This window comes from Lampetra planeri, chromosome 15 (assembly GCF_965212315.1).
Source record: "Lampetra planeri chromosome 15, kcLamPlan1.2.h2, whole genome shotgun sequence".
Taxonomy (NCBI): Eukaryota; Metazoa; Chordata; class Hyperoartia; order Petromyzontiformes; family Petromyzontidae; genus Lampetra; species Lampetra planeri.
In genome coordinates, this window is record NC_136121.1 from 310,040 (window position 1) to 332,958 (window position 22,919).

Below are 22,919 nucleotides of genomic sequence, written 5' to 3' on the forward strand. Positions count from 1 at the left end.
GGCGGCGCCAAGAGGCTTAAGCGCCTGGGAACCCAACGCCTGGCGCCAAGAGGCTTAAGCATCTGGACCCGCCTGGGAACCCAGCGCCTGGTGCCAAAAGGCTTAAGCGCCTGGCCCGCCCAGGGTCCCAGAGCCCCCAGCAGCCCCTCCCTTCTTATGTCACTACACTTATGTAACAATGCTTATTGTGTTTAGTTCCAACAATTTATTATTCATTACTGCGTGTTATGATTTTTGTGGTGATATTGCTTGTAAAGCTGCATTTTTCATTCATGATTTGTTACAAAGTATGGGTCAGATTTACATATTGAAAAAATGGCTGAAACAGATTTCCGTGGCGATTGAGTGGAACCATTGGTGATGGGGACACTGGCCTGCTCCCACGCTTGTGTACCCTGAGGATCCTCACAAGTTCTTTGCAATAGGGAGTGATGTTGCTGCTGTGTGTGATCCCAGCTGAGTAATTTGTTGGTAGTTTTTCAGCATTGATATATTGCCCTATACCAATTACATTGTGTGTTTTTTTTTCTCATGGAAGGAAACCCGTGCAGAACAGGGGGAGATCATACAAACACTGCGCAGAAATGCGCCCGATGCCCTGTACGTTTTGAAAAAAGTTCGTCTGATCGACTAACGAAGCCTCGGTGATAATTGTGAAATGTGTCCACAGAGCCCAAGAAGGAGGAGCTCAAGACTTGCATGAGCGAGGTGTGCGTCAGTGCGGCGACACAGATGCTCACCTACATGGACCCAAGCGTGCCTCCCTGTGGCGACTTCTACCGCTATGCGTGCGGGCGCTGGGGTGCGCGCTACCCGCCTCCGGGAGGGAAGAAGCGCTGGAGCGTCTGGGACATCAGCTTCCATCACAATCTGGAGCTCATCAAAAACAGGCTCGGTACTTTTCCCACTCGAATGCAGAACACTGCTGCCACTCACGTGGGTTTCGTCTTCGGATATCACTGAGAGTCAAGGGCGCCGATGTCATGTAGACAATGCAAACTTAACCATGAGCGAGGTTGTCAAAAATATAAGCAGATGACTCTCCTCCATTCCATACCTGTCCCTCCACATAAACAACTACAAGTATTGCGTTTACACATCCCATCAGCCAAACAGGCCTCTGGGAGTGCGTTATTTCAGCAGCATTGGTTAAACACAAGCAAACTCTGGACCAGTTTCGACAGTCATTATCTCACCAGCAGAGTCAGACTTGCTTAAAACAATGCTTGTGAACTGCCAGATTGTTTGAATAAGAACTGGTTTTGGCATTTAGCGTCTCATCAGCAGAGCCAGGATTGAAGAACTGCCAGAAGTTGTTTATTGGCAAGGACCTAGATCTCTGTCAGATGTGGGTCCCAGTTTAGCTCAAAATGCACATTTGTGCCTTCAATTTGCCGCAGAGTCAAGCGCAAGACAGTGCCGCTCTGCATTTGTCACGGAAATGTGGGGAAGAATATTTGGAGGCAGTAGCGAGCCCTCGAATCTGCGCAAGCCAAACACCAGATTTGGTTTCACATGACAATGCCTTTCATAGGCCAATGAAGAGCAACTATTGGACGTTAATGTATACGTGATCGAGTTGTTCAGTTTATTTCCCTGAAAGTTGGTGAATTGAAGATACAGCGCCTTCAAATTTAAGCAGTGCAACATTTTTCTGTCAATTTGGTGTTTGCATCCGCAGTCCTATCTTTTAGCTTCCACTAATGCATTAGGTGTCCGCATCTTCCGTGGTTTGTGCAGATCCAGTTTAGCGCCGCCCATTGCTGCGGTGTGGTGGTAGGCTGACTGATGAGCTGCGTGTTGTGGAAGTTATGCGGTGTGGTGGTGGGGTCACTGATGAGCTGCGTGTTGTGAAAGTTATGCGGTGTGGTGGTGGGGTCACTGATGAGCTGCGTGTTGTTGAAGCCACGCAGCGTGGTGGTGGCTCCCCGATAACGTGTTCATTTGGCGCTCGCCACTTGAAGCCTCCAAGTTGGTTCGCGTCGTTTTGCGACGAGCGTTAAGGAGCTGATTTGTGCCTGGTGCGTAGAGAACGGCACGTTCGTCAAACGTGAGAATCTGGCCGCGTACGACGCCCAGGCGTTCTACTTGGCCTGCATGGACGAAGAAAGAGTCGAGGACGTTGGGGCTACTCCCCTGCTGGAGCTTCTCAAGGAGGTGCCGTCCCCGCTCGTCGCCCCACTCAGCGGCGGTGCTGTCGGGGAGCGTGGTCTCGTTGATGCCTGGTGGGCGGGTGTCTGGTGGGCGGGTGTCTGGTGGGTGTCTGGTGGGCGGGTGTCTGGTGGGTGTCTGGTGGGCGGGTGTCTGGTGGGTGTCTGGTGGGCGGGTGTCTGGTGGGCGGGTGTCTGGTGGGCGGGTGTCTGGTGGGTGGGTGTCTGGTGGGCGGGTGTCTGGTGGGCGGGTGTCTGGTGGGTGTCTGGTGTGCGGGTGTCTGGTGGGTGGATGTCTGGTGGGCGGGTGTCTGGTGGGCGGGTGTCTGGCGGGTGTCTGGTGGGCGGGTGTCTGGTGGGCGGGTGTCTGGTGGGCGGGTGTCTGGTGGGCGGGTGTCTGGTGGGCGGGTGTCTGGTGGGTGTCTGGTGGGCGGGTGTCTGGCGGGTGTCTGGTGGGCGGGTGTCTGGTGGGCGGGTGTCTGGTGGTTGTCTGGTGGGCGGGTGTCTGGTGGGTGGGTGTCTGGTGGGCGGGTGTCTGGTTGGCGGGTGTCTGGTGGGTGTCTGGTGGGCGGGTGTCTGGTGGGCGGGTGTCTGGTGGGCGGGTGTCTGGTGGGCGGGTGTCTGGCGGGTGTCTGGTGGGCGGGTGTCTGGTGGGCGGGTGTCTGGTGGGCGGGTGTCTGGTGGGCGGGTGTCTGGTGGGCGGGTGTCTGGCGGGTGTCTGGTGGGCGGGTGTCTGGTGGGCGGGTGTCTGGTGGGTGTCTGGTGGGCGGGTGTCTGGTGGGCGGGTGTCTGGTGGGCGGGTGTCTGGTGGGTGTTTGGTGGGCGGGTGTATGGTGGGCGGGTGTCTGGTGGGCGGGTGTCTGGTGGGCGGGTGTCTGGTGGGCGGGTGTCTGGTGGGCGGGTGTCTGGTGGGCGGGTGTCTGGTGGGCGGGTGTCTGGGGGGTGTCTGGTTGGCGGGTGTCTGGTGGGTGTTTGGTGGGTGGGTGTCTGGTGGGCGGGTGTCTGGTGGGCGGGTGTCTGGTGGGCGGGTGTCTGGTGGGTGTCTGGTGGGCGGGTGTCTGGTGGGTGTCTGGTGGGCGGGTGTCTGGTGGGCGGGTGTCTAGTGGGCGGGTGTCTGGTGGCGCGAAGGGAGGCTGCGAACGCTCCTCTTGTCCATCACGATATAGGGGACCGATATTGCGGGTCTTTTTTTCCGCGGGGTTATCCACACATTTACTCCACTTACCCGCGAGGAAAGATCGATGACAATTGGAGCCATTAAGTAAAGACTTAGGGGAAGAGTTGCAGATGACAGCGGATAATTGGGATCTTCGGGCTGCGGGTCAATAGGAGATTTCACGGACACTACATAAGCGCCTGTGGATAATTGGAGTCGTGGATAATAGGAGTCGTACGTAATAGGGTCGTGGATAAGAGGAGTTCTGGGTTGTGAATCTGCTGCCACACTGTTCACGTCGGCTGGTTGCGAATCTCCTGCCACACTGTTCATGTCGGCTGGTTGTGAATCTGCTGCCACACTGTTCATGTCGGCTGGTTGTGAATCTGCTGCCACACTGTTCACGTCGGCTGGTTGTGAATCTCCTGCCACACTGTTCATGTCGGCTGGTTGTGAATCTGCTGCCACACTGTTCATGTCGGCTGGTTGTGAATCTCCTGCCACACTGTTCACGTCGGCTGGTTGTGAATCTGCTGCCACACTGTTCATGTCGGCTGGTTGTGAATCTCCTGCCACACTGTTCACGTCGGCTGGTTGTGAATCTGCTGCCACACTGTTCATGTCGGCTGGTTGTGAATCTGCTGCCACACTGTTCATGTCGGCTGGTTGTGAATCTCCTGCCACACTGTTCACGTCGGCTGGTTGTGAATCTGCTGCCACACTGTTCATGTCGGCTGGTTGTGAATCTCCTGCCACACTGTTCATGTCGGCTGGTTGTGAATCTCCTGCCACACTGTTCACGTCGGCTGGTTGTGAATCTGCTGCCACACTGTTCATGTCGGCTGGTTGTGAATCTGCTGCCACACTGTTCATGTCGGCTGGTTGTGAATCTCCTACCACACTGTTCACGTCGGCTGGTTGTGAATCTGCTGCCACACTGTTCATGTCGGCTGGTTGTGAATCTCCTGCCACACTGTCCATGTCGGCTGGTTGTGAATCTGCTGCCACACTGTTCACGTCGGCTGGTTGTGAATCTCCTGCCACACTGTTCACGTCGGCTGGTTGTGAATCTGCTGCCACACTGTTCACGTCAGCTGGTTGTGAATCTCCTGCCACACTGTTCACGTCGGCTGGTTGTGAATCTCCTGCCACACTGTTCACGTCGGCTGGTTGTGAATCTCCTGCCACACTGTTCACGTCGGCTGGTTGTGAATCTCCTGCCACACTGTTCACGTCGGCTGGTTGTGAATCTCCTGCCACACTGTTCACGTCGGCTGGTTGTGAATCTCCTGCCACACTGTTCACGTCGGCTGGTTGTGAATCTGCTGCCACACTGTTCATGTCGGCTGGTTGTGAATCTCCTGCCACACTGTTCATGTCGGCTGGTTGTGAATCTCCTGCCACACTGTTCATGTCGGCTGGTTGTGAATCTCCTGCCACACTATTCATGTCGGCTGGTTGTGAATCTCCTGCCACACTGTTCACGTCGGCTGGTTGTGAATCTCCTGCCACACTGTTCACGTCGGCTGGTTGTGAATCTCCTGCCACACTGTTCATGTCGGCTGGTTGTGAATCTCCTGCCACACTGTTCATGTCGGCTGGTTGTGAATCTGCTGCCACACTGTTCATGTCGGCTGGTTGTGAATCTGCTGCCACACTGTTCATGTCGGCTGGTTGTGAATCTGCTGCCACACTGTTCATGTCGGCTGGTTGTGAATCTGCTGCCACACTGTTCATGTCGGCTGGTTGTGAATCTCCTGCCACACTGTTCATGTCGGCTGGTTGTGAATCTCCTGCCACACTGTTCATGTCGGCTGGTTGTGAATCTGCTGCCACACTGTTCATGTCGGCTGGTTGTGAATCTCCTGCCACACTGTTCATGTCGGCTGGTTGTGAATCTGCTGCCACACTGTTCATGTCGGCTGGTTGTGAATCTGCTGCCACACTGTTCACGTCGGCTGGTTGTGAATCTCCTGCCACACTGATCACGTCGGCTGGTTGTGAATCTCCTGCCACACTGTTCATGTCGGCTGGTTGTGAATCTGCTGCCACACTGTTCATGTCGGCTGGTTGTGAATCTCCTGCCACACTGTTCATGTCGGCTGGTTGTGAATCTGCTGCCACACTGTTCATGTCGGCTGGTTGTGAATCTGCTGCCACACTGTTCACGTCGGCTGGTTGTGAATCTCCTGCCACACTGATCACGTCGGCTGGTTGTGAATCTCCTGCCACACTGTTCATGTCGGCTGGTTGTGAATCTCCTGCCACACTGTTCACGTCGGCTGGTTGTGAATCTCCTGCCACACTGTTCACGTCGGCTGGTTGTGAATCTCCTGCCACACTGTTCACGTCGGCTGGTTGTGAATCTCCTGCCACACTGTTCACGTCGGCTGGTTGTGAATCTGCTGCCACACTGTTCACGTCGGCTGGTTGTGAATCTGCTGCCACACTGTTCATGTCAGCTGGTTGTGAATCTCTTGCCACACTGTTCACATCGGCTGGTTGTGAATCTCCTGCCACACTGTTCATGTCGGCTGGTTGTGAATCTCCTGCCACACTGTTCACGTCGGCTGGTTGTGAATCTGCTGCCACACTGTTCACGTCGGCTGGTTGTGAATCTCCTGCCACACTGTTCATGTCGGCTGGTTGTGAATCTCCTGCCACACTGTTCACGTCGGCTGGTTGTGAATCTCCTGCCACACTGTTCACGTCGGCTGGTTGTGAATCTGCTGCCACACTGTTCATGTCGGCTGGTTGTGAATCTCCTGCCACACTGTTCATGTTGGCTGGTTGTGAATCTGCTGCCACACTGTTCATGTCGGCTGGTTGTGAATCTCCTGCCACACTGTTCACGTCGGCTGGTTGTGAATCTCCTGCCACACTGTTCATGTCGGCTGGTTGTGAATCTGCTGCCACACTGTTCATGTCGGCTGGTTGTGAATCTGCTGCCACACTGTTCATGTCGGCTGGTTGTGAATCTCCTGCCACACTGTTCACGTCGGCTGGTTGTGAATCTGCTGCCACACTGTTCATGTCGGCTGGTTGTGAATCTGCTGCCACACTGTTCATGTCGGCTGGTTGTGAATCTGCTGCCACACTGTTCATGTCGGCTGGTTGTGAATCTCCTGCCACACTGTTCATGTCGGCTGGTTGTGAATCTCCTGCCACACTGTTCATGTCGGCTGGTTGTGAATCTCCTGCCACACTATTCATGTCGGCTGGTTGTGAATCTCCTGCCACACTGTTCACGTCGGCTGGTTGTGAATCTCCTGCCACACTGTTCATGTCGGCTGGTTGTGAATCTGCTGCCACACTGTTCATGTCGGCTGGTTGTGAATCTGCTGCCACACTGTTCACGTCGGCTGGTTGTGAATCTCCTGCCACACTGTTCACGTCGGCTGGTTGTGAATCTGCTGCCACACTGTTCATGTCGGCTGGTTGTGAATCTGCTGCCACACTGTTCATGTCGGCTGGTTGTGAATCTGCTGCCACACTGTTCATGTCGGCTGGTTGTGAATCTCCTGCCACACTGTTCATGTCGGCTGGTTGTGAATCTCCTGCCACACTGTTCATGTCGGCTGGTTGTGAATCTGCTGCCACACTGTTCATGTCGGCTGGTTGTGAATCTGCTGCCACACTGTTCACGTCGGCTGGTTGTGAATCTCCTGCCACACTGTTCACGTCGGCTGGTTGTGAATCTGCTGCCACACTGTTCATGTCGGCTGGTTGTGAATCTGCTGCCACACTGTTCATGTCGGCTGGTTGTGAATCTGCTGCCACACTGTTCATGTCGGCTGGTTGTGAATCTCCTGCCACACTGTTCATGTCGGCTGGTTGTGAATCTCCTGCCACACTGTTCATGTCGGCTGGTTGTGAATCTGCTGCCACACTGTTCATGTCGGCTGGTTGTGAATCTCCTGCCACACTGTTCATGTCGGCTGGTTGTGAATCTCCTGCCACACTGATCACGTCGGCTGGTTGTGAATCTCCTGCCACACTGTTCATGTCGGCTGGTTGTGAATCTCCTGCCACACTGTTCACGTCGGCTGGTTGTGAATCTCCTGCCACACTGTTCACGTCGGCTGGTTGTGAATCTGCTGCCACACTGTTCATGTCGGCTGGTTGTGAATCTCCTGCCACACTGTTCATGTTGGCTGGTTGTGAATCTGCTGCCACACTGTTCATGTCGGCTGGTTGTGAATCTCCTGCCACACTGTTCATGTCGGCTGGTTGTGAATCTGCTGCCACACTGTTCATGTCGGCTGGTTGTGAATCTCCTGCCACACTGTTCATGTCGGCTGGTTGTGAATCTCCTGCCACACTGTTCACGTCGGCTGGTTGTGAATCTGCTGCCACACTGTTCACGTCGGCTGGTTGTGAATCTGCTGCCACACTGTTCATGTCGGCTGGTTGTGAATCTGCTGCCACACTGTTCACGTCGGCTGGTTGTGAATCTGCTGCCACACTGTTCATGTCGGCTGGTTGTGAATCTCCTGCCACACTGTTCATGTCGGCTGGTTGTGAATCTCCTGCCACACTGTTCATGTCGGCTGGTTGTGAATCTCCTGCCACACTATTCATGTCGGCTGGTTGTGAATCTGCTGCCACACTGTTCATGTCGGCTGGTTGTGAATCTGCTGCCACACTGTTCATGTCGGCTGGTTGTGAATCTGCTGCCACACTGTTCATGTCGGCTGGTTGTGTGCGGTTGCAGTTTGGTGGCTGGGGTGTTCTGGGCAACTCGAGTCACCTGCATCTGACGGAGCTGATGACACATTTGTCGCGCAAGTTCTTGTCTCCAGCCCTCTTCGACATTGATGTTGTTCCTGGGATTGACAGCCCAGAAATGTTTTACATCAAGGTAGGTCTGTCAGCTGCGATGAGATTTTTGTTCAAAATATCACCATTATGTATGAGAGCCAACCCAATATTCATATGCCGACAACTTTTTTTAACTCAGTCTGAGCATGAAAGACGAAACGTCAAGCACCCAGCTGTAAACAGTGGGTGGGTGAGTGAGTGTGTGAGTGAGTGTGTCTTCTCGGCCACGATCATGCCCTCCCTTCTCTATGTTTGCGAAACATGGACTCCCCCCCTATTGGAACATTTTCACCGATTATAAACATTTAGGCTGGCCTGCTACTGGGCAGTTGGAGGCAGTCACGGGCGGAGCAGCGATGCTCACAACAACGAGCCGAGCACCGGGTGGCTAAAACACAGCAAGTTGGCACAATAGGGGGTACAGGTGATGCATCGGCCAGTCATCTCAGTCAATGGAACCTGGGTCTGCCCCGTGACCTGCCAGCGGGTGTTCGACACTTCACGTGGCCTTAACGTGCACATAGCCTGGCACAGGCGCCGTGGTGATGTCACCGCCACTTAGTGGAAAATGCCGGTTGTTGTTGTTGAGTGTGTGAGTTGTTGTGAGCTGTAGCATGGTGGTTGGGATCAGTGTGGATAAGAGCAAAGAGTCAGTCTTGTGAATGATGGCAGCAAGATGTTCAGGAGCTCGATGGCAATGTCAACGTGTGCTGGCCACGAAGGCTTTTCAGGAGAGAGTTTGTGTAGTTTTGTTGTTCTCCGTTGAAGGAGTATCGACCACAACGGTTTATTATATGGTCCATTGTTTGGGCTGCATGGCCACAATCACACTACTGTGGCTTGCCCTTAATTCTCCAATTATGAAGAAGATGTGCACATCGGCCTCTTGATGTTCTGATACGGATGATGGTTCCACCAGTGTCTTTGAAGAGGAATGTCAAAGCCAGAAGTTGTGCGTTATTTTGTGTCTCAAATGAGGTGCTTATTCTGGGTGGCTTCACCTGTTACGTGGTTTTGTGTCACCTTAAACACAACTAACACTGCCATGTGGGAGAAATTGTCGTCTTTCATTTAAATTCACGTGATCAGGAGAGGAATAGATGAATGCATTTCATGAGCACAAATACCATGGTAGTTACCAATATGTCCATTAAATTAATACGTTAATTATCATGTCACTTGTTACAAGATGATGTCACACACGATAACGTGATATTATTTTTAAATGTATTTTAAGCATGAACGCAGTTGAGGTAGAATACCTCCAGAGAACAGGCCTGCCTTGCCTGCGCAAGAGAATCTGGGCAAGATCGGGTTAAGCTTCAGTCACCCATCAACATCAGACTAAGCCCGATGATGATGGGTGATTAGTGATTAATTATTAGATTTATTTATTTTATCTGGTAACTCCTTAATAGCAACACAACTTATTTACATACTTAACTAGATTTATCGTGTCCCTCAGCCTCAGATGGATGGACAGACAGACAAAGAGGGCTAATGTCTAAATGCTTTCAGGCTGAGTTGAAATTTGTTAAATTATTTATTAGGATGTTTTAACTTTGCAAAATATGAGCAAACTGTAACATTTCACTCACGTGAATGTGTTCTCTTACCGGCTTTCAGCTTTCTCCACCCAAGTTGAGTCTGCCATCACTTTATTACTCCAATAATCCCGTGAAAACGAACAAGGTAAGCTATGGTGAAATGCTGATTCAAGATACCCCACGGACTCTCCCCCTTATCTCACTGTACTCCCCTCCACGCACTCCCTTGCCTCTTATCTCACTCTACTCCCCTCCACGCACTCCCCTACCTCTCATCTGACTCTACTTCCCTCCCTACACTCCCCTACCTCTCATATCACTCTACTCCCCTCCATGCACTCCCCTACCTCTTATCTCACTCTACTCCCCTCCACACACTTCCCTACCTCTCATCTCACTCTACTCCCCTCCATACACTCCCCTACCTCTCATCTCACTCTACTCCCCTCCATGCACTCCCCTACCTCTCATCTCACTCTACTCCCCTCCACACACTCCCCTACCTCTCATCTCACTCTACTCCCCTCCATACACTCCCCTACCTCTCATCTCACTCTACTCCCCTCCACGCACTCCCCTACCTCTCATCTCACTCTACTTCCCTCCATACACTCCCCTACCTCTCATCTCACTCTACTCCCCTCCACACACTCCCCTACCTCTCATCTCACTCTACTCCCCTCCATGCACTCCCCTACCTCTTATCTCACTCTACTCCCCTCCACACACTTCCCTACCTCTCATCTCACTCTACTCCCCTCCACACACTCCCCTACCTCTCATCTCACTCTACTCCCCTCCACACACTCCCCTACCTCTCATCTGACTCTACTTCCCTCCACACACTCCCCTACCTCTCATCTCACACTACTCCCCTCCTTACACTCCCCTACCTCTCATCTCACTCTACTCCCCTCCTTACACTCCCCTACCTCTCATCTCACTCTACTTCCCTCCACGCATTCCCCTACCTCTCATCTCACTCTACTCCCCACCTTACACTCCCCTACCTCTCATCTGACTACTCCCCTCCACACACTCCCCTACCTCTCATCTGACTCTACTCCCCTCCTTACACTCCCCTACCTCTCATCTCACTTTACTCCCCTCCTTACACTCCCCTACCTCTCATCTCACTCTACTTCCCTCCACGCATTCCCCTACCTCTCATCTCACTCTACTCCCCTCATTACACTCCCCTACCGCTCATCTCACTCTACTCCCCTCCACGCACTCCCCTACCTCTCATCTGACTTTACTTCCCTCCATGCACTCCCCTACCTCTCATCTGACTCTACTCCCCACCTTACACTCCCCTACCTCTCATCTGACTACTCCCCACCTTACACTCCCCTACCTCTCATCTGACTCTACTTCCCTCCTTACACTCCCCTACCTCTCATCTCACTCTACTCCCCTCCTTACACTCCCCTACCTCTCATCTCACTCTACTCCCCTCCTTACACTCCCCTACCTCTCATCTCACTCTACTTCCCTCCTTACACTCCCCTACCTCTCATCTGACTCTACTTCCCTCCTTACACTCCCCTACCTCTCATCTCACTCTACTCCCCTCCTTACACTCCCCTACCTCTCATCTCACTCTACACCCCTCCTTACACTCCCCTACCTCTCATCTGACTCTACTCCCATCCACGCACTCCCCTACCTCTCATCTGACTCTACTTCCCTCCTTACACTCCCCTACCTCTCATCTGACTACTCCCCACCTTACACTCCCCTACCTCTCATCTGACTACTCCCCTCCACACACTCCCCTACCTCTCATCTCACTCTACTCCCCTCCACACACTCCCCTACCTCTCATCTCACTCTACTCCCCTCCATACACTCCCCTACCTCTCATCTCACTCTACTCTCCTCCACACACTCCCCTACCTCTCATCTGACTCTACTCCCCTCCATACACTCCCCTACCTCTCATCTGACTCTACTTCCCTCCACACACTCCCCTACCTCTCATCTCACTCTACTCCCCTCCACACACTCCCCTACCTCTCATCTGCCTCTACTCCCCTCCTTACACTCCCCTACCTCTCATCTCACTCTACTCCCCTCCTTACACTCCCCTACCTCTCATCTCACTCTACTCCCCTCCTTACACTCCCCTACCTCTCATCTCACTCTACTTCCCTCCACGCATTCCCCTACCTCTCATCTCACTCTACTCCCCTCCTTACACTTCCCTACCTCTCATTTGACTCTACTCCCCTCCTTACACTCCCCTACCTCTCATCTCACTCTACTCCCCTCCTTACACTCCCCTACCTCTCATCTGACTACTCCACTCCTTACACTCCCCTACCTCTCATCTGACACTACTCCCCTCCTTACACTCCCCTACCTCTCATCTCACTCTACTCCCCTCCATACACTCCCCTACCTCTCATCTCACTCTACTCCCCTCCTTACACTCCCCTACCTCTCATCTCACTCTACTCCCCTCCTTACACTCCCCTACCTCTCATCTCACTCTACTTCCCTCCATACACTCCCCTACCTCTCATCTGACTCTACTCCCCTCCTTACACTCCCCTACCTCTCATCTCACTCTACTCCCCTCCTTACACTCCCCTACCTCTCATCTGACTCTTCTCCCCTCCACGCACTCCCCTACCTCTCATCTGACTCTACTCCCCACCTTACACTCCCCTACCTCTCATCTGACTACTCCCCTCCACACACTCCCCTACCTCTCATCTCACTCTACTACCCTCCACACACTCCCCTACCTCTCATCTGACTCTACTTCCCTCCTTACACTCCCCTACCTCTCATCTGAATCTACTCCCCTCCTTACACTCCCCTACCTCTCATCTCACTCTACTCCCCTCCTTACACTCCCCTACCTCTCATCTCACTCTACTCCCCTCCTTACACTCCCCTACCTCTCATCTCACTCTACTTCCCTCCACGCATTCCCCTACCTCTCATCTCACTCTACTCCCCTCCTTACACTCCCCTACCTCTCATCTGACTCTACTTCCCTCCATGCACTCCCCTACCTCTCATCTGACTCTACTCCCCACCTTACACTCCCCTACCTCTCATCTGACTACTCCCCACCTTACACTCCCCTACCTCTCATCTGACTACTCCCCTCCACACACTCCCCTACCTCTCATCTCACTCTACTCCCCTCCTTACACTCCCCTACCTCTCATCTCACTCTACTCCCCTCCACACACTCCCCTACCTCTCATCTGGCTCTACTTCCCTCCTTACACTCCCCTACCTCTCATCTGACTCTACTCCCCTCCTTACACTCCCCTACCTCTCATCTCACTCTACTCCCCTCCTTACACTCCCCTACCTCTCATCTGACTCTACTTCCCTCCACACACTCCCCTCCCTCTCATCTGACTCTACTTCCCTCCTTACACTCCCCTACCTCTCATCTGACTCTACTTCCCTCCTTACACTCCCCTACCTCTCATCTCACTCTACTCCCCTCCTTACACTCCCCTACCTCTCATCTCACTCTACACCCCTCCTTACACTCCCCTACCTCTCATCTGACTCTACTCCCATCCACGCACTCCCCTACCTCTCATCTCACTCTACTTCCCTCCACGCATTCCCCTACCTCTCATCTCACTCTACTCCCCTCCTTACACTCCCCTACCTCTCATCTGACTCTACTCCCCACCTTACACTCCCCTACCTCTCATCTGACTACTCCCCTCCACACACTCCCCTACCTCTCATCTGACTCTACTCCCCTTCTTACACTCCCCTACCTCTCATCTGACTCTACTTCCCTCCACACACTCCCCTACCTCTCATCTCACTCTACTCCCCTCCTTACACTCCCCTACCTCTCATCTGACTCTACTCCCCTCCTTACACTCCCCTACCTCTCATCTCACTCTACTCCCCTCCTTACACTCCCCTACCTCTCATCTCACTCTACTCCCCTCCTTACACTCCCCTACCTCTCATCTGACTCTACTCCCCTCCATACACTCCCCTACCTCTCATCTCACTCTACTCCCCTCCTTACACTCCCCTACCTCTCATCTCACTCTACACCCTCCTTACACTCCCCTACCTCTCATCTCACTCTACTCCCCTCCATACACTCCCCTACCTCTCATCTCACTCTACTCCCCTCCTTACACTCCCCTACCTCTCATCTCACTCTACTCCCCTCCTTACACTCCCCTACCTCTCATCTCACTCTACTCCCCTCCATACACTCCCCTACCTCTCATCTGACTCTACTCCCCTCCTTACACTCCCCTACCTCTCATCTCACTCTACTCCCCTCCTTACACTCCCCTACCTCTCATCTCACTCTACTCCCCTCCTTACACTCCCCTACCTCTCATCTCACTCTACTTCCCTCCACGCATTCCCCTACCTCTCATCTCACTCTACTCCCCTCCTTACACTCCCCTACCTCTCATCTGACTCTTCTCCCCTCCACGCACTCCCCTACCTCTCATCTGACTCTACTCCCCTCCTTACACTCCCCTACCTCTCATCTCACTCTACTCCCCTCCTTACACTCCCCTACCTCTCATCTCACTCTACTCCCCTCCTTACACTCCCCTACCTCTCATCTCACTCTACTTCCCTCCACGCATTCCCCTACCTCTCATCTCACTCTACTCCCCTCCTTACACTCCCCTACCTCTCATCTGACTCTACTCCCCACCTTACACTCCCCTACCTCTCATCTGACTACTCCCCACCTTACACTCCCCTACCTCTCATCTGACTACTCCCCTCCACACACTCCCCTACCTCTCATCTCACTCTACTCCCCTCCACACACTCCCCTACCTCTCATCTGACTCTACTTCCCTCCTTACACTCCCCTACCTCTCATCTGACTCTACTTCCCTCCTTACGCTCCCCTACCTCTCATCTGACTCTACTCCCCTCCTTACACTCCCCTACCTCTCATCTCACTCTACTCCCCTCCTTACACTCCCCTACCTCTCATCTCACTCTACTCCCCTCCTTACACTCCCCTACCTCTCATCTCACTCTACTTCCCTCCACGCATTCCCCTACCTCTCATCTCACTCTACTCCCCTCCTTACACTCCCCTACCTCTCATCTGACTCTACTTCCCTCCATGCACTCCCCTACCTCTCATCTGACTCTACTCCCCACCTTACACTCCCCTACCTCTCATCTGACTACTCCCCACCTTACACTCCCCTACCTCTCATCTGACTACTCCCCACCTTACACTCCCCTACCTCTCATCTGACTACTCCCCTCCACACACTCCCCTACCTCTCATCTCACTCTACTCCCCTCCTTACACTCCCCTACCTCTCATCTCACTCTACTCCCCTCCACACACTCCCCTACCTCTCATCTGACTCTACTTCCCTCTGTAGTAAGACCGAATTAGGTGCACACACACGCAGCTTGGAGGCAACACTATTTATTAAACGGCAAGTAATATAACACTGTACATAAGGTGGTGACCACCTTCCTCAACTCACTAACACTCTGGAACACGACACAGACTGGACCAGGCAGGCAACGGCCTGCCTGGCCCAGGACGACGACTCGGGACTTGACGACCGATGATGTCTTCACTTTGGAGTACAGTACAACAGCAGCCTCGCTCTGCGTTCACACCACGCTTATATTTGGTTTTGCGTCGCTGGCTCCGCCCCGGCGTGGCTGGCTCTCTTCAGGCCACGCCTCCCTTCCCAGGACACGCCTCACTTCCCCCACCTCTGGGAGGGTCCGGATCCCTCCACCACGTGACCCCCCAGGCACCCCCTTGGGGCCCCCAGCCTTCGTACGGGCCGACACAGTAGTGACCTTTCTCTGTCACTACATCACCCCCCCCTGTATAAACACACAGCCGTCCCGGGCTGTAACACAACTGTGAAACATCGAAAAGGTGTGCCTCCGAACCAACAACATCAATAAATGACCGGCGACCGATAAGAAATACAATCACGTAATATATACAGAATCGACGAGGGTAAAAGGGAACCGCATAGAAAACGGGGAATTAACAACAATTATACATGAAAACTGGCTAACCCACTTACGCTCCAGCACAGCCCCCCCCCCCCCCCCCCGTTAGAATCACGCATGCAATGACAGTCACCCGTTAGCACCCCCCCGCCTTTCCGACGTGGCGTCACAACCAGTAGCACGCGTCGGCCATATCGGGGGGATTTTAACCCAGTCTCTCTCCAAGACTCGCATCGCAGCATATAGCTGTACCGACCGAGCTGAGACGACCCAGTCTCTCTCCAAGACTCGCATCGCAGCATATAGCTGTACCGACCGAGCTGAGACGAGCCAGTCTCTCTCGAAGACTCGCATCGCAGCATATAGCTGTACCGACCGAGCTGAGACGACCCATCGTTCACTCATTGCACAACATGCACCCTAACAACTGTGGGATACAGTCCCAACATAACAGGACAACTCCACCTGAACCTTACGAATCTCCAGCCCACTGTTTCAACGCACCTCCGAGTGTCTCACTCTCCGGGCCGTCAGGTCAAGCCATCAGACACAGCATGATGGGACCACACTCTCTGAGCCATGTGAGCGCACAGCCCACTTGGCTAGACAAGCCACGGAGTGTCTCGATCTCCGGGCTGTCAGGTCAAGCTGTCAAGACAGCATGACGGGACCACACTCTCTGAGCCATGTGAGCGCACAGCCCACTAGGCTAGACAAGCCACGGAGTGTCTCGATCTCCGGGCTGTCAGGTCAAGCCATCAGCCATTGCATGACGGGACCACACTCTCTGAGCCATGTGAGCGCACAGCCCACTAGGCTAGACAAGCCACGGAGTGTCTCGATCTCCGGGCTGTCAGGTCAAGCCGTCAGCCATTGCATGACGGGACCACACTCTCCGAGCCATGTGAGCGCACAGCCCACTAGGCTAGACATACCACGGAGTGTTTCAATCTCCGGGCTGTCAGGTCAAGCCGTCAGCCATTGCATGACGGGACCACACTCTCCGAGCCCTGTGAGCGCACAGCCCACTAGGCTAGACATACCACGGAGTGTTTCAATCTCCGGGCTGTCAGGTCAAGCCGTCAGCCATAGCATGACGGGACCACAACGTTCATGTTAGACACGCAACACTCACTGGGCCATCCTGGTCAGGACCTGCGCCCCAAGATAGGTGACAACCAGCAGCACAATTCCAAATTCCTGGCAGCATGTCACCATCGCAATTTAACACCATCACAACACATACAATTTGAATTATGATCCCCCACAGAACTGATCCAATGCCGAACAGGTACGCACAATTTGTGACGATCCCGAATATTCAATGGTCACAACAATACACCTCACATCCCGTATCCGTACACATCATCTCCGAGACTCGCATTGCAGCATGCAGCTGTACCAACCGAGTGGAGAGAGCAACGCAATTTGACGGCAATTAACGGAAACGCACCCCTGATCCATATAGAACACAAGGAGCATTCCCGCACAAAAGACATCATCTGTACAACAACGGACAGGAACCAACCAGCGAGTTTGAAACAAACCGAACCTGTCATTTCTAAATCCCCTTCAACATTAACCATGGGACTCAGGGCATTCGAATTTTGAGAGCAAAAAACTATACACAAACCCCAAGAATCGCCGAATTGATTAATACAGTATATGCAGTATACGAAATTCGTACAGTAAATCGTTTGGCGCAATGCTCCATCCAGTCCCCACATGGCAACACACACAATCACTACTCCAGACAATCCGTACATAGTAAATAATCACAAGCAAGTACCCAACAGTCCCTACACTGTTAACAATTCCAAGCAAAGCTCCATACGGTCTGTACCTTGGCAACAATGACGATCAAAGTTTCCTACAGTTACACGTGACAATCACGAGCGAAACTCCATACAGTATACACAATAACAATGGCGATTTCGCAACAAAACGATGTAACAACACGAGTCATTATCACGGCAACATACAGGATATCAACGGAGCTCGGGACACTAACAACGAATTAATCATTAACTACACCCAGAAGATACCGATCTCGACGCCGTATTTAACCGTCCGCGAGGAACACAAAACCGGAGAGTCAAACTGAAAAAGTCCCTCCCAGCAGTGTCTCCAACGTCGAAACCCTCTCTTCAATCACGGGCCCCTCTCGCTCTCACCACCGATGCCCTCCCCCGCTCTTCTTACTTCAATGTGGGGAGGGAGGCCCGTAATCACAGGGCTGCAGCAACGCGCCGCCAGGCCGGCGCAGCACACAAGGCGCAAAAGGCGGGAACGCCGCCATCGCGAAAACACTGCCGCGGTGAAAATGGCGGGAACGCCGCTGTGGGAAGTGTGGGAACGCCCACACGTTGAAATGGCGGGAACGCCGTCGCCGCGGGAACGCTGGCACGTAAAAAAATGGCGGGAACCGCCGGCATGGTGCAAATGGCGGGAACGCCGGCGCTGTGAAACTGGCGAGAACGCCGCCGCAGTGAAATGGCAGGAACGCCGGCACCGCCGAAATGGCGCGAACGCCACAGCTGCGTCATCTTGCAATTTCGCCATCACTCACCAACACCCGGCCACTCCCTTGCCACCAGCAGCTGGTCGAGTTGACGAGCGACGTCGCTCCAACTCGCCGTCGATGGCGACCAGCCCGGGCTCGCAGCCTCCTCCCATGCAGGCTGCAGTCGCCCATCCCCCGGGGCACATCCCCGGGGCCCCAGACTCCGTGGTCGTCGCAGGGAGAGGCCAGGTGCAACCCACACCGTCCATCCGCACCTCCGGTTGGGTCTTGCACTCCGCTGCCAGCTTTTACACCATGGCAGCGAAGGGTACAGCTTCTTCAAATTAATCAGCGAAAGTTCGATGACCACTTCTACACCAAATGTAGTAGGTTCAAATTAGGTGCACACACACGCAGCTTGGAGGCAACACTATTTATTAAACGGCAAGTAATATAACACTGTACATAAGGTGGTGACCACCTTCCTCAACTCACTAACACTCTGGAACACGACACAGACTGGACCAGGCAGGCAACGGCCTGCCTGGCCCAGGACGACGACTCGGGACTTGACGACCGATGATGTCTTCACTTTGGAGTACAGTACAACAGCAGCCTCGCTCTGCGTTCACACCACGCTTATATTTGGTTTTGCGTCGCTGGCTCCGCCCCGGCGTGGCTGGCTCTCTTCAGGCCACGCCTCCCTTCCCAGGACACGCCTCACTTCCCCCACCTCTGGGAGGGTCCGGATCCCTCCACCACGTGACCCCCCAGGCACCCCCTTGGGGCCCCCAGCCTTCGTACGGGCCGACACAGTAGTGACCTTTCTCTGTCACTACACCTCCTTACACTCCCCTACCTCTCATCTGACTCTACTCCCCTCCTTACACTCCCCTACCTCTCATTTGACTCTACTCCCCTCCTTACACTCCCCTACCTCTCATCTCACTCTACTCCCCTCCTTACACTCCCCTACCTCTCATCTGACTCTACTTCCCTCCACACACTCCCCTACCTCTCATCTGACTCTACTTCCCTCCACACACTCCCCTCCCTCTCATCTGACTCTACTTCCCTCCTTACGCTCCCCTACCTCTCATCTGACTCTACTCCCCTCCTTACACTCGCCTACCTCTCATCTCACTCTACTTTCCTCCTTACACTCCCCTACCTCTCATCTCACTCTACTCCCCTCCTTACACTCCCCTACCTCTCATCTCACTCTACTCCCCTCCTTACACTCCCCTACCTCTCATCTCACTCTACTCCCCTCCTTACACTCCCCTACCTCTCATCTGACTCTACTCCCCTCCACACACTCCCCTACCTCTCATCTGACTCTACTTCCCTCAATGCACTCCCCTACCTCTCATCTGACTCTACTCCCCTCCTTACACTCCCCTACCTCTCATCTAACTACTCCCCTCCACACACTCCCCTACCTCTCATCTGACTCTACTCCCCTCCTTACACTCCCCTACCTCTCATCTTACTACTCCCCTCCACACACTCCCCTACCTCTCATCTGACTCTACTCCCCACCTTACACTCCCCTACCTCTCATCTGACTACTCCCCTCCACACACTCCCCTACCTCTCATCTGACTCTACTCCCCTCCTTACACTCCCCTACCTTTCATCTGACTACTCCCCTCCACACACTCCCCTACCTCTCATCTGATTCTACTCCCCTCCTTACACTCCCCTACCTCTCATCTGACTCTACTCTCCTCCTTACACTCCCCTACCTCTGCCATCTCATCTCGCTCTCCTCTCTATTACTGTAGCTCTCTTCTCCAGCAGCCAAAGCTCTCTGTCTCAACCTTCACTCAAGTGGGAGGTCGCTCATTTCCCCTGCTCCAGTTCAAGTCCAGGAGTTGTGTCCCATTGCCTGTCACTGGCAGCCTCTCTCCCTGAGATGAATAGGCACACTACTCTCTGTACAGAGTCGAGAGGTGTTCTCTCATTAGGGACTATATGAAATTTGAATACTGGGTGTGTAGACTCGTGCATTCTTCTCATTAAGAGCTGCCGTTGGAATGCATAATCGTGATTAACCTTTGGCACATTATTTCCTTTGCAAGATACTGCCTGCATACAAAGAGTACATGATGCGTGTGACAAGGCTGCTGGGTGGAGGAAATTCATCATGCGCAGAAATGGAGAAGGTGCTGGCATTTGAACAGGATTTGGCCGAGATAATACCTGACTCCAAGGTTGAAGGCTCCGTGAACAGGACCATTAATGAATTACAGGTATGTTGCACACTCTCGACTAGGAACAGAGACACCGCGATCCCCCACTGTTCTTTTTATTGCAACGTGGAAACCTCTCCATTGGCAGTGTGATTGTCTCCTAGGTGACCGGGTCCAGAGAACTCAGCCCCCCTCTCTGCCCCACGGGCCCCTGCAGAACCCCGATTAATGCCGTTGCCCACAAATCTCCCATCGTCTCAATTCCCAAGCTCGTATAACCTTGCTCAATTCAAAGAGAGCGATATCTCTTCTCGAGTACAACTTTGGCTGTGCTGTTTGTTGCTGGCTCGTGTGTCCTTGCCGTTACTGCAAAATTATGGATAACGACAAGAGCAGGGACGAACAGGGTAAACGTATACACGGGTCGTGGAGGTTTGTAACGATGTTTAACTCAGCTTGGACAGTGGAAGTTCAACACACATACGTATATTGGAGGATACGAAGATTTGCACACGAGATGTTATCCAGTTATCGGTCATTTTCCACGATAACGAGAGTTTGGCTTGGCTTGATTTAGGGATCTAACACGACAAACGCTCGCGGGATCGCGCGCACCCCAACCCGCGTGCACGTTCTGCGCTGAGCACCGCCCGTGATCGCGTCTTTGTCTTCATGGTAACCTCAGGCCGTTCCTGCGAGCGAGGCTCCTAACCTGCTCCCTTCTTGGGTCATCGCCTGGTTACACAAACTTCACTTTGAAAACTTGACATGCAAACTGTAGACTGACACCAGGGTAACGAAGTTGACAGAGTGCTAAGAATAAGTTGTCTACTTACAGGATGATTACGTCCTTTGAAGAATAAATTTGCCCTTAACAAATTAAATTTAAAACTTTAATCCCCTCATGGTTCAATCAGTAAGGGGAGACAACTTGTCAACATAGGCCAAAACTCAGTCATGCGGCCCGACACGGACACTGTCCCGCTATCGCAGAGGGGGGCAGAACCTAGACCAGCACAAGCCACGCGGAGCGGGTGAAAGGCACGCGGAGTGAGTGAGAGGCACGTGGGGTGGGTGAGAGGCACGCGGAGCGGGTGAGAGGCATGCGGAGTGAGTGAGAGGCACGTGGGGTGAGTGAGAGGCACGCGGAGCGGGTGAGAGGCATGCGGAGTGAGTGAGAGGCACGTGGGGTGGGTGAGAGGCACGTGGAGTGAGTGAGAGGCACGTGGGGTGAGTGAGAGGCACGTGGGGTGGGTGAGAGGCACGTGGAGTGAGTGAGAGGCACGTGGAGTGAGTGAGAGGCACGTGGGGTGAGTGAGAGGCACGTGGGGTGGGTGAGAGGCACGTGGGGTGAGTGAGAGGCACGTGGAGTGAGTGAGAGGCACGTGGAGTGAGTGAGAGGCACGTGGAGTGAGTGAGAGGCACGTGGGGTGAGTGAGAGGCACGTGGAGTGAGTGAGAGGCACGTGGGGTGAGTGAGAGGCACGTGGGGTGGGTGAGAGGCACGTGGGGTGAGTGAGAGGCACGTGGAGTGAGTGAGAGGCACGTGGAGTGAGTGAGAGGCACGCGGAGTGAGTGAGAGGCACGTGGAGTGAGTGAGAGGCACGTGGGGTGAGTGAGAGGCACGTGGAGTGAGTGAGAGGCACGTGGAGTGGGTGAGAGGCACGTGGGGTGAGTGAGAGGCACGTGGAGTGGGTGAGAGGCACGTGGAGTGAGTGAGAGGCACGTGGAGTGGGTGAGAGGCACGTGGAGTGGGTGAGAGGCACGTGGAGTGAGTGAGAGGCACGTGGGGTGAGTGAGAGGCACGTGGAGTGGGTGAGAGGCACGTGGAGTGGATGAGAGGCACGTGGAGTGAGTGAGAGGCACGTGGAGTGAGTGAGAGGCACGTGGAGTGGGTGAGAGGCACGTGGAGTGGGTGAGAGGCACGTGGAGGGAGTGAGAGGCACGTGGAGTGGGTGAGAGGCACGTGGGGTGAGTGAGAGGCACGTGGAGTGAGTGAGAGGCACGTGGGGTGAGTGAGAGGCACGTGGGGTGAGTGAGAGGCACGTGGAGTGGGAGAGAGGCACGTGGAGTGAGTGAGAGGCACGTGGGGTGAGTGAGAGGCACGTGGGGTGAGTGAGAGGCACGTGGAGTGGGTGAGAGGCACGTGGAGTGGGTGAGAGGCACGTGGAGTGAGTGAGAGGCACGTGGAGTGAGAGGCACGTGGAGTGAGTGAGAGGCACGTGGAGTAGGTGAGAGGCACGTGGAGTGGGTGAGAGGCACGTGGGGTGAGTGAGAGGCACGTGGAGTGGGTGAGAGGCACGTGGAGTGAGTGAGAGGCACGTGGAGTGAGTGAGAGGCACGTGGAGTGAGAGGCACGTGGAGTGAGTGAGAGGCACGTGGAGTGGGTGAGAGGTACGTGGGGTGAGTGAGAGGCACGTGGGGTGAGTAAGAGGCACGCGGAGTGAGTGAGAGGCACGCGGAGTGAGTGAGAGGCACGTGGAGTGGGTGAGAGGCACGTGGGGTGAGTGAGAAGCACGTGGAGTGGGTGAGAGGCACGTGGAGTGGGTGAGAGGCACGTGGAGTGGGTGAG

The 22,919-nt window shown here is 54.0% G+C and overlaps 1 protein-coding gene across 1 annotated transcript in view; it reads left to right on the forward strand.

Moving 5' to 3' along the window:
* LOC144722567 (endothelin-converting enzyme 2-like) overlaps positions 1 to 22,919 on the forward strand; it is a 61,038-nt gene that overhangs the window by 9,055 nt on the left and 29,064 nt on the right. The window contains exons 3-7 of the mRNA XM_078600747.1: positions 671 to 895; positions 2,030 to 2,157; positions 8,021 to 8,167; positions 9,754 to 9,819; positions 20,238 to 20,408. Coding sequence (XP_078456873.1) covers positions 671 to 895; positions 2,030 to 2,157; positions 8,021 to 8,167; positions 9,754 to 9,819; positions 20,238 to 20,408 — 737 coding nt within the window. The remainder of the gene's footprint in view (positions 1 to 670; positions 896 to 2,029; positions 2,158 to 8,020; positions 8,168 to 9,753; positions 9,820 to 20,237; positions 20,409 to 22,919) is intronic.